Source organism: Ranitomeya variabilis, chromosome 5 (assembly GCF_051348905.1).
Source record: "Ranitomeya variabilis isolate aRanVar5 chromosome 5, aRanVar5.hap1, whole genome shotgun sequence".
In the NCBI taxonomy this organism is placed as follows: domain Eukaryota; kingdom Metazoa; phylum Chordata; class Amphibia; order Anura; family Dendrobatidae; genus Ranitomeya; species Ranitomeya variabilis.
In genome coordinates this window covers 4,312,461-4,329,290 of record NC_135236.1, presented here as the reverse complement: position 1 = coordinate 4,329,290, position 16,830 = coordinate 4,312,461, and the positions used below count along the sequence as shown (strand labels likewise).

At 44.3% G+C, this 16,830-nt stretch overlaps 1 protein-coding gene across 1 annotated transcript in view; it reads left to right on the top strand.

Annotated features, from left to right (window-relative positions):
- The first annotated feature begins 5,735 nt into the window (after positions 1-5,735).
- Positions 5,736-16,830, top strand: part of LOC143773231 (phospholipid scramblase 3-like) — a 78,663-nt gene continuing 67,568 nt past the window's right edge. The window contains exon 1 of the mRNA XM_077260720.1: positions 5,736-5,818. Coding sequence (XP_077116835.1) covers positions 5,798-5,818 — 21 coding nt within the window. The 5' untranslated portion in view covers positions 5,736-5,797. The remainder of the gene's footprint in view (positions 5,819-16,830) is intronic.

Genomic DNA, 16,830 nt, shown 5'->3' with positions numbered 1-16,830 from the left:
ATTTAGGGAAACACTTGGGCTTAATGATTGTCCAGTTACAAGAGTCTTTTTCAACCGACCGACTGATGCAGCGAGCCATCACATCCACTCTAGTCATGCATTCCTATGGGTGACAAAACAGACATTACTGCAAGGAATAAATACAAGAATAAAAACAAGACATGACTGACTAACCTACCACAGACAGAGTTAAAAGCAGAGAGAGAATAGAATAATATGATATAATAACTACAAAAAAGCACTAAAACCAAGATTTTCGTTAAGGCCATTTGGCGCAAGGGTGCCCAGGCGGTAGATCCAACGGCTCTCGACCTGGGCAAGAGTTTTACCCACGTCCCCTCCCCTGGGCCCTAGTGACACTAAATCAATCCCTTTTACCTGCAGCAGATAGGGGTCACAATTGTGGAACTCCTTATAGTGTCTTGGAATAGTCTTCAGACTTGAAGTATCATCAATTTCTTTGGCCTTTGCAATGTCCAAGTGATGTTCTCGAATTCTGACTTTCAATTCCCTTGTGGTAAGGCCAATATATATCTTGCCACAGGGACAGCTGGCATGGTAAATGACTCCCTTGGACGTGCATGTGATGAATCTTCTGATTTCAAATTTCTTGGACCCATCATGATTCAAAAAGAACTTAGCTTTGACAAAATTAGCGCACGCCTTGCATCTCCCACAAGGGTAAAATCCAGCCATTTCTTGGTGCGGAGTGCTGACTGTCTTCTTGGGCTCATAATGGCTATGCATCAGGATATCTCGAAGATTTCTAGATCTTTTGGCCACTATGGACGGAGTTGGTGGTAAAATTTGTTTCAGAATCGGATCGGCAAACAAGATTGGCCAATGTTTCTTCATGATCCGTTTCATTTGGAACCATTTATTGTGAAACCCAGTTATGAATCTCACTTCATTGTTGTTTTTATCCTTGGTGCTCTTTCTAGAGCTGTTATCATACAAGAGCCTGTTCCTTGGTACATCTCTTGCCCGTAAATAGCTTCTCTGTATAATTGTTGGATTGTATCCACGTTCTAGAAATCTCCCGGCCAGTTCTTTTGATTGGACTTCAAAATCTTGTATGTCAGAGCATATACGCCTGACTCTTAAAAACTGACCCACAGGGATGCCATTGATCGTTGTTTTAGGATGTGCTGATTCTGCATGGAGGACAGAGTTGGTTGCCGTCTTTTTTCGAAATACTTTTGTAGAAATGTTCCCCCCGGGAAGGACACGCACCCGCAGATCCAGAAAGTCAACAGACCTGCCATGGGAGAAAGTGAGCTTGATGTTAAGATTGTTTTGATTCAACATATTCATCATTTGATGTAATTCATCAAGTCCCCCTTCCCACACAAACCAGATGTCGTCAATGTATCTCATCCATTCTTGGATGAGATGGCACTGTCGGGTGGGATTGCAGATGAAAATTTCCCTTTCCCATGCCCCCAAAAACAGGTTTGCGTAGGAGGGGGCGCAACAAGCCCCCATGGCAGTCCCCTGCAACTGCAGGTACGTGTCCCGCCCAAAGAGGAACACATTGTGTGTAAGTATGAATTTCAATAACTCCAACAGTAGGGCACATAAGTCTTTGTCAAGACTACTAGAATCTAGGAAACCTGATACAGCCCTGATACCGTCAGCATGTCTGATTGACGTGTACAGCGATTCTACGTCGGCTGTAACCATAACACTGTTGGGCCCTAGTACCAAATTATCCAGCCTTCGTAAGGCATCTGTAGTGTCTTTGATATAGGATGGCAATTCCTTGACCAATGGCTTTAGGTAAAAATCCAAAACCTGGGTAACAATTTCGCATAAACTGCCATTCCCTGATACGATTGGTCTCCCAGGGGGATCCAAAGGATCCTTGTGTACCTTTGGCAGCAAATACAAGGTTGCCATCCTGGGATTCAGCTTTTTTATGGCATCCACAAATCTTTTTGGAATGATGCCAGCATCATATGCCCTCTCCAGGATGGATATTAACTCCTCCTGATATGACTGTGATGGATTTGTGTGTATTTTTTTGTAGCATTCTTTGTTATCCAGGAGTCTATGGGCTTGCCTTTCATACATTTTGTGAGGCCATATTACCAAATTGCCACCTTTATCCGCACTCTTGAATACCACATCATCCCATTTTTTTAAAGTGTCTAGTGCTTGTCTATCATCTTGTTTAAAGTTGGAGTTTCCAAAACCATTTTTTGAGAGTTCTTCCATATCTCTGGAGACTAATTTGGTAAATATGTCAACTGCAGGACATATATTAAAAGCTGGAAATTTTTTTGCTTTACCGATTAAATGTTCAGGAAAGTTACTCACCGGATCAAGACTACTCTCCAGAGCCAAAGCCTCCAGATTAGCCAATGCCTCTCTCTCTTCCATAGTCTCAAAACCATCATTCCCCTGTCCCTTGTGATGAAATTTTTTTAAAATCAATTTTCGAGAAAAGAGATGTAAATCCTTTACGGACGTGAATGCATCTGGGGAATAGGAAGGACAAAAATTCAAACCTTTTTCAAGAATTTCAGTTTGTTTACTAGATAGGGTATGAGTTGATAAATTAATTACCTTTATTTTGTCATCCCTCTTAAACGTTTTTTTGTTGAAAAATTCATGTGTCCTCCCATTCCCTCCTTGTCTCGTCCGCTTGTTCCAGGGGGTTATTTCACTATTGGAATTGGAGGTACTGGCATCAGACATTGATGATATTGAACTTGTGGAGTTTTTTCTAGATCTTTTGCCATTATCATTGTTGCGTTGGCCTTGCCATCTAAATATCTTCTGGTTATCATAATCAGCAACATCCCTCTGGTATTTTTTGGTTTTGATTGTGCAGATCTCTTTTTCCCACTTTTCCAAGTCGGTGGTAACTTCCTTCAAGAACACATCTAAATCCTCTCTCTTCATATCCTTCTTAAAAGTGCTCTCTAGATTTACAATCTCTTCTTCAATTTTCTTAATAGAGAGAGCATTGCTCTCTGTGATAATTTTGAGAAATTCTAGAGAACAAGTGGATGCAGCAGCTATCCATCGATCAACCAAATGTTGTTCACCCAAATCAAAAGTAGGAAAAATCTGCACCCTTAGCCCCCTGGGGACGATTTTCTGCGTTATGTAGTTCTCAAGCGTTATCTTAGTCCACCATACTTTGGTTTTTTTGTGAACCAGATTTTTATATTGTTTCATCATATCTCTCTCTGTGTTTAAAAAAACAGCTATTGGTTGAGAGGCACCAATCCGAAAAATATCTGATGCTTTCTGACGCCATGAAGACTCTCTGGCCAGGAAATCCATCATAGAACCACGGGTAAACTGTCTGGAGACAGAAATCAATATAGTGATCATAATACCCTAAACCCTAGACCCCAAAAGGGAATGGGTTGCACTCCATTAAACTATCTAACATACCAATCCTTGAACAAGATCAAGAAGTGCCAAAAGACAATTCACATTCAATAAAACAATTTCTTTATTTAGAATATGTAATAATTTAACATGTAACAAACATATAATAAAATTGGTGCCTCAAACCAAAATACCAGGAGGTTGGTGGGTAGAATGAAATACAATTTTTGATTTCATAAACACTCATTTGAAATTGCGGGAACATAGGTATTGAGAGTCAGACTCTAGGTGAATCACATTTTTGTATATGGGGAAAGGAAGCAAAAGTGCACCAAAAAATTCTGCCGCTAAATTGCACCTAGATGCTGGGATAAACTCATCTCGCATCAGGCATACACCCTTTTTCCCTCAAAACACCAGAAGTGAAAATACAGAGTCACACTATCTTCATATTACCCCCGGGGTCCGGAGGTCTGGTCAAACACGTGGGATTACAGTCTTAGGTAATATGAAGATAGTGTGACTCTGTATTTTCACTTCTGGTGTTTTGAGGGAAAAAGGGTGTATGCCTGATGCGAGATGAGTTTATCCCAGCATCTAGGTGCAATTTAGCGGCAGAATTTTTTGGTGCACTTTTGCTTCCTTTCCCCATATACAAAAATGTGATTCACCTAGAGTCTGACTCTCAATACCTATGTTTCCGCAATTTCAAATGAGTGTTTATGAAATCAAAAATTGTATTTCATTCTACCCACCAACCTCCTGGTATTTTGGTTTGAGGCACCAATTTTATTATATGTTTGTTACATGTTAAATTATTACATATTCTAAATAAAGAAATTGTTTTATTGAATGTGAATTGTCTTTTGGCACTTCTTGATCTTGTTCAAGAATATAAATGCCTGAAGCACGTTCAATCTTGTCTTTCTTGCCCTCTGAAATGAGTAAAGGTGGGACTTTAGTGCCATCCAGACGCATCGCCAAAATACAGGTAACACGTGCACTTTCATAAGCAGTGGAGGGAACGTACACTGAGGAGGCACCTCGTTGTTCAATTGTTGTTTGAGCTGCTTGGCCCATAAACACTGCAGCTTCATCCATCATGTTGGAAAGATTGTATTTAGAGAAGTCAGTGTCATCAACAAAGCTCTCGAATCAAATGCGCGTTTAAAAATGTCAGCATCTTCCAGCCTAAAGAGTGTTGTGGATCTTCTCAAAGACAGTTCACTTCGTTGAAGGAAGTTATCCAGCCAGTGTTGTGATGCCTTGAATTCTTCAGGGGCAATTTCAAACTGTGGTGCCATTACAAGGGCAAATTCTGGAATGTGAGCCCTAGTCACAACCAATGTCTTTGCTCTCCTGTAAGCAACCCATTCACAGATCAGGTCTTCCAGCTCGGAATATGATGGTTGCTGACAAGATCCAACCTTGCGCTTTTTAGCATTTCCACTGTCCACTTGTTGACTGAGGTTACCGTAATCTGTTCGCCATATTTGGACCAATCGGACACTCAACATTTTCTATTTGCAGAATTCAGTAAGATTTTTGCCCTAAGATTCTTCCACAATTCCTTTATTGTACTCGACGGAATAGCTCTTTCTTTTAGCGCTCATGTCTAGGGGTAAAAATTTACCGTATCACCATTGTTTACGGTATTTCTTTTACTGTACGGTACTTTACGGTAGACCGTTCAGCAGAAAAGCAGACAACAAATCAAAGTAACACATTACGGTATGGTACTGTAATTGCCTGACTCCCACACAGGGCCACAAAACAGAAGGGCTCTAAAATGGCTCCCACACACTTTCTGGCCCCTATACCGCAAATGTAACAATCACCCACAGCAGTTCCTTTACCGTAGCAGCCCATCATCATTTCACAGCCCCAAATATTCCCATCATCCCATTGCAGCCCTCATCATCCCTTTACAGTCCCCAATACAGCACCCCCATCATTCCATTACAGCCCCCATCATTCTACAGTACAGTATTGCAGACTCCCACCATCCCACTGCAGCCTCCCATTATCACAGTATCCCACTGCAGCCTCCCATGTGTGTACCGTACACACACACGCACACATACCCTTACACACACACACACACACACACACACACACACACACACACTTTCTTACTGGTTTCCTACACGGTGCTGCTTTCAGTGCTTTGGTGGTGCAGGAGCCCTGGGCCAATCAGAGCGCAGGAGCCTGGGGCCAATCAGAGCGCAGGAGCCCGGGGCCAATCAGAGCGCAGGAGCCCTGGGCCAATCACAGCCCAGGACCAATCAGAGGCTATGGATGACGTCAGCTGGCCCATGGTTCCTGTGCTGTGATTGGCAGAGTTCGGCACACAGCTCCGTGGCTGTGATTAACTCCTGCGAACAGCGTGGCTGCAGTGGCGGGCACCGGAGAAAACCGGACAGTGGGGACAGCGGAAGCGACACACCACTGCATGCCCCATGCAAAGGACAAGGTATGCCTTATTTCCAGGGGGGTGCCTTATATTAGCAGGCGCAGTGCTCCCCCTAGCATGCCTTACTTTCGGGGGGGTACCCTATTTTCAGGGAAACAGGGTATCTATATACCTTTTTTTTTTTTTTAATCCAAAAATCCCCCCCAAAAAAAAAATAAAAAATATATATATATAGTCTGCTCTGTCAGACTGAGGCCTGTTGAAAAGTTATAGTTTGTCAGGCATATGTAGCATAGTTGTGTGTGCTAGCCTTGTGCCCCTTTTTTTTTAGTGTTTTAAATTCACCGAAAAAGGCCTCATACATCTGCGTGCTCCAAGTTTGGGCATTGGAGGCCGGTTTACTTATTTTTTGGCTGTCTGATACTCAAATTCTATACAGCACTATTTCGCATAAAAAAAATTCCAAGGCCACAGATTTGCCAGTGTGGTATTTTTGTGAGAGCCCTCATACAGTACAGACCAAAAGTTTGGACACACCTTCTCATTTAAAGATTTTTTTGTATTTTCATGACTATGATCATTGTACATTCACACTGAAGGCATCAAAACTATGAATTATCACATATGTAATTACATACTTAACAAAAAAGTGTAAAACAACTGAAATTATGTCTTATATTCTAGGTTCTTCAAAGTAGCCACCTTTTGCTTTGATGACTGCTTTGCACACTCTTGGCATTCTCTTGATGAGCTTCAAGAGGTAGTCACCGGGAATGGTTTTCCAGCAATCGTGAAGGAGTTCTCAGAGATGCTTAGCACTTGTTGGCCCTTTTGCCTTCACTCTGCGGTCCTGCTCACCCCAAACCATCTCGATTGGGTTCAGGTCTGGTGACTGGAGGCCAGATCATCTGGCGTAGCACCCCATCACTCTCCTTCTTGGACAAATAGCCCTTACACAGCCTGGAGGTGTTTGGGGTCATTGTCCTGTTGAAAAATAAATGATGGTCCAACTAAACGCAAACCGGATGGAATAGCATGCCGCTGCAAGATGCTGTGGTAGCCATGCTGGTTCAGTATGCCTTCAATTTTGAATAAATCCCCAACAGTGTCACCAGCAAAGCCCCCCCACACCATCACACCTCCTCCTCCATGCTTCACGGTGGGAACCAGGCATGTAGAGTCCATCCGTTCACCTTTTCTGCGTCGCACAAAGACACGGTGGTTGGAACCAAAGATCTCAAATTAGGACTCATCAGACCAAAGCACAGATTTCCACTGGTCTTATGTCCATTCCTTGTGTTCTTTAGCCCAAACAAGTCTCTTCTGCTTGTTGCCTGTCCTTAGCAGTGGTTTCCTAGCAGCTATTTTACCATGAAGGCCTGCTGCACAAAGTCTCCTCTTAACAGTTGTTGTAAAGATGTGTCTGCTGCTAGAACTCTGTGTGGCATTGACCTGGTCTCTAATCTGAGCTGCTGTTAACCTGCAATTTCTGAGGCTGGTGACTCGGATAAACTTATCCTCAGAAGCAGAGGTGACTCTTGGTCTTCCTTTCCTGGGGCGGTCCTCATGTGAGCCAGTTTCTTTGTAGCGCTTGATGGTTTTTGCAAATGCACTTGGGGACACTTTCAAAGTTTTCCCAATTTTTCGGACTGACTGACCTTCATTTCTTAAAGTAATGATGGCCACTCATTTTTCTTTACTTAGCTGCTTTTTTCTTGCCATAATACAAATTCTAACAGTCTATTCAGTAGGACTATCAGCTGTGTATCCACCAGACTTCTGCTCAACACAACTGATGGTCCCAACCCCATTTATAAGGCAAGAAATCCCACTTATTAAACCTGACAGGGCACACCTGAGAAGTGAAAACCATTCCCAGTGACTACCTCTTGAAGCTCATCAAGAGAATGCCAAGAGTGTGCAAAGCAGTCATCATCAGTGATCTCCTTCTCTACTCCCCTCTTATCTCCTCTTCCCACAATCGTATACAAGATTTCTCTCGCGTATCACCCCTACTCTGGAACCCTCTACCACAACACATCAGACTCTCGCCTACCATCGAAACCTTCAAAAAGAACCTGAAGACCCACCTCTTCCGACAAGCCTACAACCTGCAGTAACCACCGATCGACCAAACCGCTGCATGACCAGCTCTATCCTCACCTACTGTATTCTCACCCAACCCTTGTAGATTGTGAGCCTTTGCGGGCAGGGTCCTCTCTCCTCACCCATCCCTTGTAGATTGCGAGCCCTCGCAGGCAGGGTCCTCTCTCCTCCTGTACCAGTTATGACTTGTATTATTTAAGATTATTGTACTTGTTTTTATTATGTACACCGCTCCTCACATGTAAAGCGCCATGGAATAAATGGCGCTGTAACAATAAATAATAATAATAATAATAATAATAATAATCAAAGCAAAAGGTGGCAACTATGAAGAACCTAGAATATAAGATATATTTTCAGTTGTTTCACACTTTTTTGATAAGTATATAATTCCACATGTGTTAATTCATAGTTTTGATGCCTTCAGTGTGAATGTACAATTTTCATAGTCATGAAAATACAGAAAAATCTTTAAATCAGAAGGTGTGTCCAAACGTTTGGTCTGTACTGTATATCTCTGCTCCAAGTTTGGACATTGTAGACCAGTGTACTAATTTTTTGGCTGTGATACTCAAATTCTATACAGCACTATTTTGCATAAATTAACTTTAAAAAAAAACCAAAAAAATTCAATACAGTCTGTTGTATCAGGCTGAGGCCTGCCTGGTGTTTGAGCTTGATAAATTGTAGATTTGCAGGCATACTGATCACATATTATTTCGCTACTAATAAATACATTTGTGTTGAGTAGGGTTGAGCGACTTTCATTTTTTTAAGATCGAGTCGGGTTTTGCGAAACCCGACTTTGTCCAAAGTTGAGTCGAGTCGAGTGCAGTCGGCCGATTATCGCTAAAAGTCGGGGAACAACCGAAACAAGGATCCCAATGCAAGTCAATGGGGAAGCATAGTCGGCAGTGAGTGGAGGCCAGGAAAACACCTACAGTGCCCATTTTAATGCCAAAAACATCCATTCTTGTTTCTGAAGCTTGTCAATCTTAATTAACTTTATAATAATAGTTGGGCATTGGAAATTGGGGGTCATTTGGCAAAAGTTGTGGGGGGTAGGGCTGGTTCAAGGTTTTAGTGGGCCCAGGAAACGTGGACTACGTCACGGCGGTGGAGCAGTGAGAGGTAAGTATGTCAAGTTTGCAAGTGCTGTGATCCTAAGCTAGCAGGGGGGGCCCACTCGTTGGCATTGGCACTGGCACAGGGCCCCTCAAAGTACAGCGGTGTGTTTGCACGGCGGGGGTGCCTCCCACCAGCAGCGACACTTTTGCGTACTCTGAGGGGCCCTGTGCCAGTGACGTCGCCAACGAGTATGCCCCCCCACCTGATGAAGGAACCTGCACTTTCATCTGCACCTTCCTCTTTGTCCCTGTGTAAGGTGGTATAATATGCGGGAAGGGGAACCTTACTTTCAGCAGGGTCAGATTCTGGCTGTGTAGAGTACAAGGGGAATGTAGTGGTCTGGGTCAATGTACCAGCAGACTCATCTAGCAGTGGCTGGGCAATGGGCAGGATGAGGAGGAAACAGATATAGGGCCAAAGAATAAAGTAGGCTAAATGCAGTTCAAAATTGGTAACAGGACTAAACAGGCGGCATTGCTTTGTTCAGTGGAGGAGCAAACCCAGGAGCAGCAGACACCGTTTTAAGGGCCCAACCACACTAGTAGGCCAAATGCAGTTTAATATCTGATACTATTGGCCAAAAGCCTAAAGACTGAAGCTCAGCTTTATACAGTGGAGGACAACACCAGGGAGCGGCACACACCGTTAGTAGGCCCCAACCAAAGTTGAAGGCCAAATGCAGTTTAATATCTGGTACTATAGGCCGAAAGCCTAAAGACTGAAGCTCAGCTTTATACAGTGGAGGACAACACCAGGGAGCGGCACACACCGTTAGTAGGCCGTAACCACCAATTTTTTGTTAAAAAGCACTTAATGAGAGCCAGAAGGTTGAAGCTCAGATTTAGACAGTGGAGGACAACACCAGGGAGCGGCAGACACCGTTAGTAGGCCGTAACCACCAATTTTTTGTTAAAAAGCACTTAATGAGAGCCAGAAGGTTGAAGCTCAGATTTAGACAGTGGAGGACAACACCAGGGAGCGGCAGACACCGTTAGAGTAGGCCGTAACCACCAATTTTTTGTTAAAAAGCACTTAATGAGAGCCAGAAGGTTGAAGCTCAGATTTAGACAGTGGAGGACAACACCAGGGAGCGGCAGACACCGTTAGTAGGCCGTAACCACCAATTTTTTGTTAAAAAGCACTTAATGAGAGCCAGAAGGTTGAAGCTCAGATTTAGACAGTGGAGGACAACACCAGGGAGCGGCAGACACCGTTAGTAGGCCGTAACCACCAATTTTTTTAAAAACAGCACTTAATGAGAGCCAGAAGGTTGAAGCTCAGATTTAGACAGTGGAGGACAATTTGAAGTAGGGACTGCAGACAGACTTAGTAGGCTGTCCCCTGTGGACCATGCATCCACCACATTAACCCATTGCGCCGTAATGGACACGTAACCTTCCGTGGCCATGCCTACAGGTCCATGCGTCTGTTGTCAGGTGCACCTTTGTACTCACAGATTGCCAGAGTGCATGGACAATGTGGTCTTTTACATGCTGGTGGAGGGTTTGGATGGCTTTTCTCGCAAAAGAAGTGTTGACTGGTTAGCTTGTAGCGTGGTACAGCGTAGTCCATCATGGCCTTATTAATAGTAAATAAAATATATAACTAGGCTCTATGAACTTTTAAATCGGTTACATGGATACACGGGCAGCATTGTGGTCAGCGGAGGATGATTGCAAGGAGGGACCGCATACAGGCTAACGAAGGCCTAAAATAACTAAAAATAGGCTCAAGGCACTTAGAGTTATCTCACAGGGGTACACAGGCAGCATTGTTGTGGTCAGCGGAGGAGGATTGCAAGGAGTGTCTGACACACTTAGTACTCACAAAAATTAAATAGATGTTAATGTCTCGTAAAACAAAAAACAACAAAAAAAAAAAGGGTGGCATACTTAGGTACAGGGGTGGGCTCATCTGCTGAGTTTCTGACAAAGTAATTTGGCAGTAAATTAGTATTTACTGGTGTCAATATAGGACACTGACCCAGACTACTTTAACTAGCATCATAGATGTCAACAAATTAGTATTGTCAGTGCCAGGCATTGAATGATGTCAGCGCATAGACTAAACATTGGTGGAGCTGTGCGAGATAATTTGGCACATGGTAGAGCACAGTTTGAGCTGGGGGGGGGAACTCTCTTGTGGCCGGCGGTACCGCCCCAGGGCCCCTCATGTTACAACAGTGTGTCTGACGTTGGGTGCGCGCCACCACCGCCAGAGACACTTCATTGTACTATGAGGGACCCAGTGGCAGTGCCGTCGACCAAAAGCGGGCACACCCACCTCTTCAGACAAACAGCACTCTAACGGGTGCTTGCGCCAAGTGGCGAGACCACGGCCCCGTGGGGGGAGTTTTCCCATTGAGGGAGGTGTAAACATGTCGTATGCTGTTCAAACAGCTGCTGCAAATTAACAGATTGGAACACTCAGTAAGACCAGTCCACAAGCAAGACCTTTTTATAGGAAAGCTAGGCGTCAGCCGGAAAAGGTGGGGCAAAATAATTTGAAATCCAGGAGTGGTTCATTTTAATGAAGGTTAGATCATCAACATTTTGGGTAGACAGACGAGTCCTTTTTTCGGTTAATATTGAACCAGCAGCACTGAATACTCTTTCTGATAGGACACTTGCTGCCGGGCAAGCAAGCTCCTGCAATGCATATTCTGGCAATTCAGGCCAGGTGTCTAATTTGGATGCCCAGTAATCAAATGGGAATGACGGTTGAGGGAGAACATCGATAAGGGATGAAAAATAGTTAGTAACCATACTGGACAAATGTTGTCTCCTGTCACTTTGAATAGATGCTGCAGTACCTGTCCTGTCTGCGGTCATTGCGAAATCACTCCACAACCTGGTCAGAAAACCCCTCTGTCCAACGCCACTTCTGATCTGTGCACCTCTAACACCTCTGCCATGTAGCCCCCTGCAGTTTGTGTGAGAACCATCACCGGCGCTGTGTGCTGGGAATGCCTGAATCAAACGGTCTACAAGAGTAGCTTGCTTGGTTGCTAATATTTGTTCGAGGTTCTCATGTGGCATGATATTTTGCAATTTGCCTTTATAGCGAGGGTCAAGGATGCAGGCCAACCAGTAATCGTCATCGCTCATCATTTTAATAATGCGTGGGTCCCTTTTGAGGATACGTAAGGCATAATCCGCCATGTGGGCCAAAGTTCCAGTTGTCAAATCTGCGGTTGTGCTGGTTTGAGGGGCAGTTACAGGCAAATCTACGTCACTTGTCTCCCTTAAAAAAACAGAACCCGGCCTTGCAACGCCACTAATTTCGGTTGGCCCAGGAGAAGCTTCCTCATTAAAAAAGTACTCATCCCCATCATCCTCCTCGTCCTCCTCCTCCTCTTCGCCCGCTACCGCGTCCTCTACACGGCCCTGACCAGACAATGGCTGACTGTCATCAAGGCTTTCCTCTTCCTCGGCTGCAGACGCCTGCTCCTTTATGTGCGTCAAACATTGCATCAGCAGACGCATTAGGGGGATGCTCATGCTTATTACGGCGTTGTCTGCACTAACCAGCCGTGTGCATTCCTCAAAATACTGAAGGACTTGACACAGGTCTTGTAGCTTCGACCACTGCACACCTGACAACTCCATGTCTGCCATCCAACTGCCTGCCCGTGTATGTGTATCCTCCCACAAAAACATAACAGCATGCCTCTGTTCGCACAGTCTCTGAAGCAAGTGCAGTGTGGAGTTCCACCTTGTTGCAACGTCTATGATTAGGCGATGCTGAGGAAGGTTCAAAGAACGCTGATAGTTCTGCATACGGCTGGAGTGTACGGGCGAACGGCGGATATGCGAGCAAAGTGCACGCACTTTGAGGAGCAGGTCGGGTAACCCCGGATAACTTTTCAGGAAGCACTGCACCACCAGGTTTAAGGTGTGAGCCAGGCAAGGAATGTGTTTCAGTTGGGAAAGGGAGATGGCAGCCATGAAATTCCTTCCGTTATCACTCACTACCTTGCCTGCCTCAAGATCTACTGTGCCCAGCCATGACTGAGTTTCTTTCTGCAAGAACTCGGACAGAACTTCCGCGGTGTGTCTGTTGTCGCCCAAACACTTCATTGCCAATACAGCCTGCTGACGCTTGCCACTAGCTGTCCCATAATGGCACACCTGGTGTGCAACAGTGGCAGCTGCAGATGGAGTGGATGTGCGACTGCGGTCTGTGGACGAGCTCTCGCTTCTGCAGGAGGATGAGGAAGAGGAGGAGGGGGGGCGAACGCCTACAGCCAACTCTTTCCTTGACCGTGGGCTAGGCAGAACTGTCCCAATATTGCTGTCACCTGTGGACCCTGCATCCACCACATTCACCCAGTGTGCCGTGATGGACACGTAACGTCCCTGGCCATGCCTACTGGTCCATGCATCTGTTGTCAGGTGCACCTTTGTAGTCACAGACTGCCTGAGTGCATGGACGATGCGGTCTTTAACATGCTGTTGGAGGGCTGGGATGGCTTTTCTAGAAAAGAAGTGTCGACTGGGTAGCTCGTAGCGTGGTACAGCGTAGTCCATCAGCGCTTTCAAAGCTTCGCTTTCAACTAACCGGTAGGGCATCATCTCTAATGAGATTAGTCTAGCAATGTGGGCGTTCAAACCCTGTGTACGCGGATGCGAGGATGAGTACTTCCTTTTCCTAACAAGAGTCTCATGTAGGGTGAGCTGGACTGGAGAGCTGGAGATCGTGGAACTAGCGGTGGTGCCGGTGGACATGGCAGACCGAGAGAGGGTTGGAGATGGTATTCTTGCCGGTGCCCTACATGCAGTGTTTCCTACTACGAACCTGGTGATTCCCTGACTGCTTTGGCCTGGAGACAAAAGCTGCACAGATACTGCAGGTCATTAAGCAAAGTACCAGCTGTATACCACTATCCAATCTATTCAGACAACTCATATACAATTTATATATATAGGCGGACATGGAGTTTTTGCTGAACATATAATTTATTAATTCAAAGAAAATTACAAAGAAAAAATATCAAATTTACTTAGTATAAAAGGATAATACATATAAAGTGCATCAAGTGAACTACCCAGGTGGATATACATGACCTATGGACCACATAGAAAGCCAAAATGAAACCTGCTCAATCTTAGAGATAAAAACATCTCAATGTTATAGTATAATATATGTGATTAGACCCTGCATCAGTGCCTCAAAAAATTACTGGTGGGTCATAAATCACCATACTTCTATCTCATTAGCTACTTTGATGAAAGTTCACACATATGCAGGCTTATTAATTTAGTTTAAATATTTACCCATGTGGACTTGATCGGCTTCCTGCGTGGGCCTCAGTCTCCCCTGGGCCTGCATATGTGTGAACTTTCATCAAAGTAGCTAATGAGATAGAAGTATGGTGATTTATGACCCACCAGTAATTTTTTGAGGCACTGATGCAGGGTCTAATCACATATATTATACTATAACATTGAGATGTTTTTATCTCTAAGATTGAGCAGGTTTCATTTTGGCTTTCTATGTGGTCCATAGGTCATGTATATCCACCTGGGTAGTTCACTTGATGCACTTTATATGTATTATCCTTTTATACTAAGTAAATTTGATATTTTTTCTTTGTAATTTTCTTTGAATTAATAAATTATATGTTCAGCAAAAACTCCATGTCCGCCTATATATACAGATACTGCAGGTGTTGCGGGAAATGGTGGGGTTACAGTGAGGGAAGGGATGTAGCGTTGCTGACTAGCTTCATTGACCGAGGGTGCTGCAACCTTGAGGGACGTTTGGTAGTTAGTCCAGGCTTGCAAATGCATGGTGGTTAAGTGTCTATGCATGCAACTTGTATTTAGACTTTTAAGATTCTGACCTCTGCTTAAGGTAGTTGAACATTTTTGACAGATGACTTTGCGCTGATCATTTGGATGTTGTTTAAAAAAATGCCAGACTGCACTCTTCCTAGACTCGGATCCCTTTTCAGGCATTGCAGACTGAGCTTTAACCGGATGGCCACGCTGTCCTCCAACAGGTTTTGGTTTTGCCAAGCGTTTTTGTCAGATACGGGCCCAGCAGATGGAACCTGTTGTGATGTTGATGCCTGCTGCGGCTCCTCCTCCTCCGCTTCAGAACTACTGCCGCCTGCACCCTGTTCCCCCAATGGCTGCCAATCGGGGTCAACAACTGGGTCATCTATGACCTCCTCTTCTATGTCGTGTGCAACTTCGTCTGTGTCACTGTGTAAGCCGGTGGTATAGCGTTTGTGACGGGGCACCATAGTCTCCGCTGGGTTTGATTCTGCCTCAGTACACTGCGAGGGCAATGTTCTGGTCTGAGTCAAAGGAACAGCATAGTAATCTGGCTGTGGCTGTGCATCTGTGCACTCCATGTCCGATTCAACTTCTAATGGGCATGGCCTGTTAACTGTTTCACTGTCTAACCCAGGAAGGGTATGTGTAAAGAGCTCCATGGAGTAACCTGTTGTGTCGACTGATGCATCCTTCACTGTTGTTCTGGGTGAAGGACACAAGGAAGCGACTTGTTCCTGACCGGGAGCATCCACTGACGATGCACTGCTCTGACATTTGGCACTTTCCGAGGAGGAGGCGAAAGAGCTAGAGGCAGAGTCAGCAATGAAAGCCAATACTTGTTCCTCCTGTTCCGGCTTCAAAAGTGGTTTTCCTACTCCCAGAAAAGAGAGCGTTCGAGGCCTTGTGTAGCCAGACAACGAACCTGGCTCAACAACTCGAGACTTAGGTGCTGTACTGCTTTTACCACGACCACCTGATGCTCAACCACCACTAGCATCATTACCAGCTGACAATGACCTCCCACGGCCATGACCTCTTCCACTAGACTTCCTCATTGTTTGCAAAACGTAACCAAAGTAACGGTATTTGTTACTGTAAAACAACTTATAAGGTGAACTCAAACTTCTGTTGGATTTATATACACCTTTATAGGTGCCTGACACTGAAAGGAAAATCAGGCCCAATGTTACACACTAGGTTTTCTGTGCCCCAATAATTTGAGACAGATGGCACACACAGGGCCGGCACTCAAGCAGAAATGCCAATCTTAATCTCCCACAATTTTTTTTTTTGTTCAGGGAGAATTTAAAAAAAAAAAAATTAACAGTATGACACACTAGGTTTTCTGTGCCCCAATAATTTGAGACAGATAGCACACACAGGACCGGCACTCAAGCAGAAATGCCAATCTTAATCTCCCACTATTTTTTTTTTTTCAGGGAGAATTTAAAAAAAAATAAATTAACAGTATGACACCCTAGGTTTTCTGTGCCCCAATAATTTGAGACAGATGGCACACACAGAACTGGCACTCAAGCAGAAATGCCAATCTTAATCTCCCACTATTTTTTTTTTCAGGGAGAATTTACAAAACAAAAAAAATGGCCCAGTATTACACACTGGTTTTCGGTGGCACACAATGAGAGACAGATGCCACACACAGCACTGGCACAGAGGCAGACTTGCCAATCTTTATCTCCCACTATTTATTTATTTTTTTACAGGGAGAATTTACAAAACAAAAAAAAATGGCCCAGTATTACACACTGGTTTTCGGTGGCACACAATGAGAGACAGATGCCACACACAGCACTGGCACAGAGGCAGACTTGCCAATCTTTATCTCCCACTATTTATTTATTTTTTTACAGGGAGAATTTACAAAACAAAAAAAATGGCCCAGTATTACACACTGGTTTTCGGTGGCACACAATGAGAGACAGATGCCACACACAGCACTGGCACAGAGGCAGACTTGCCAATCTTTATCTCCCACTATTTATTTATTTTTTTACAGGGAGAATTTACAAAACAAAAAAAATGGCCCAGTATTAC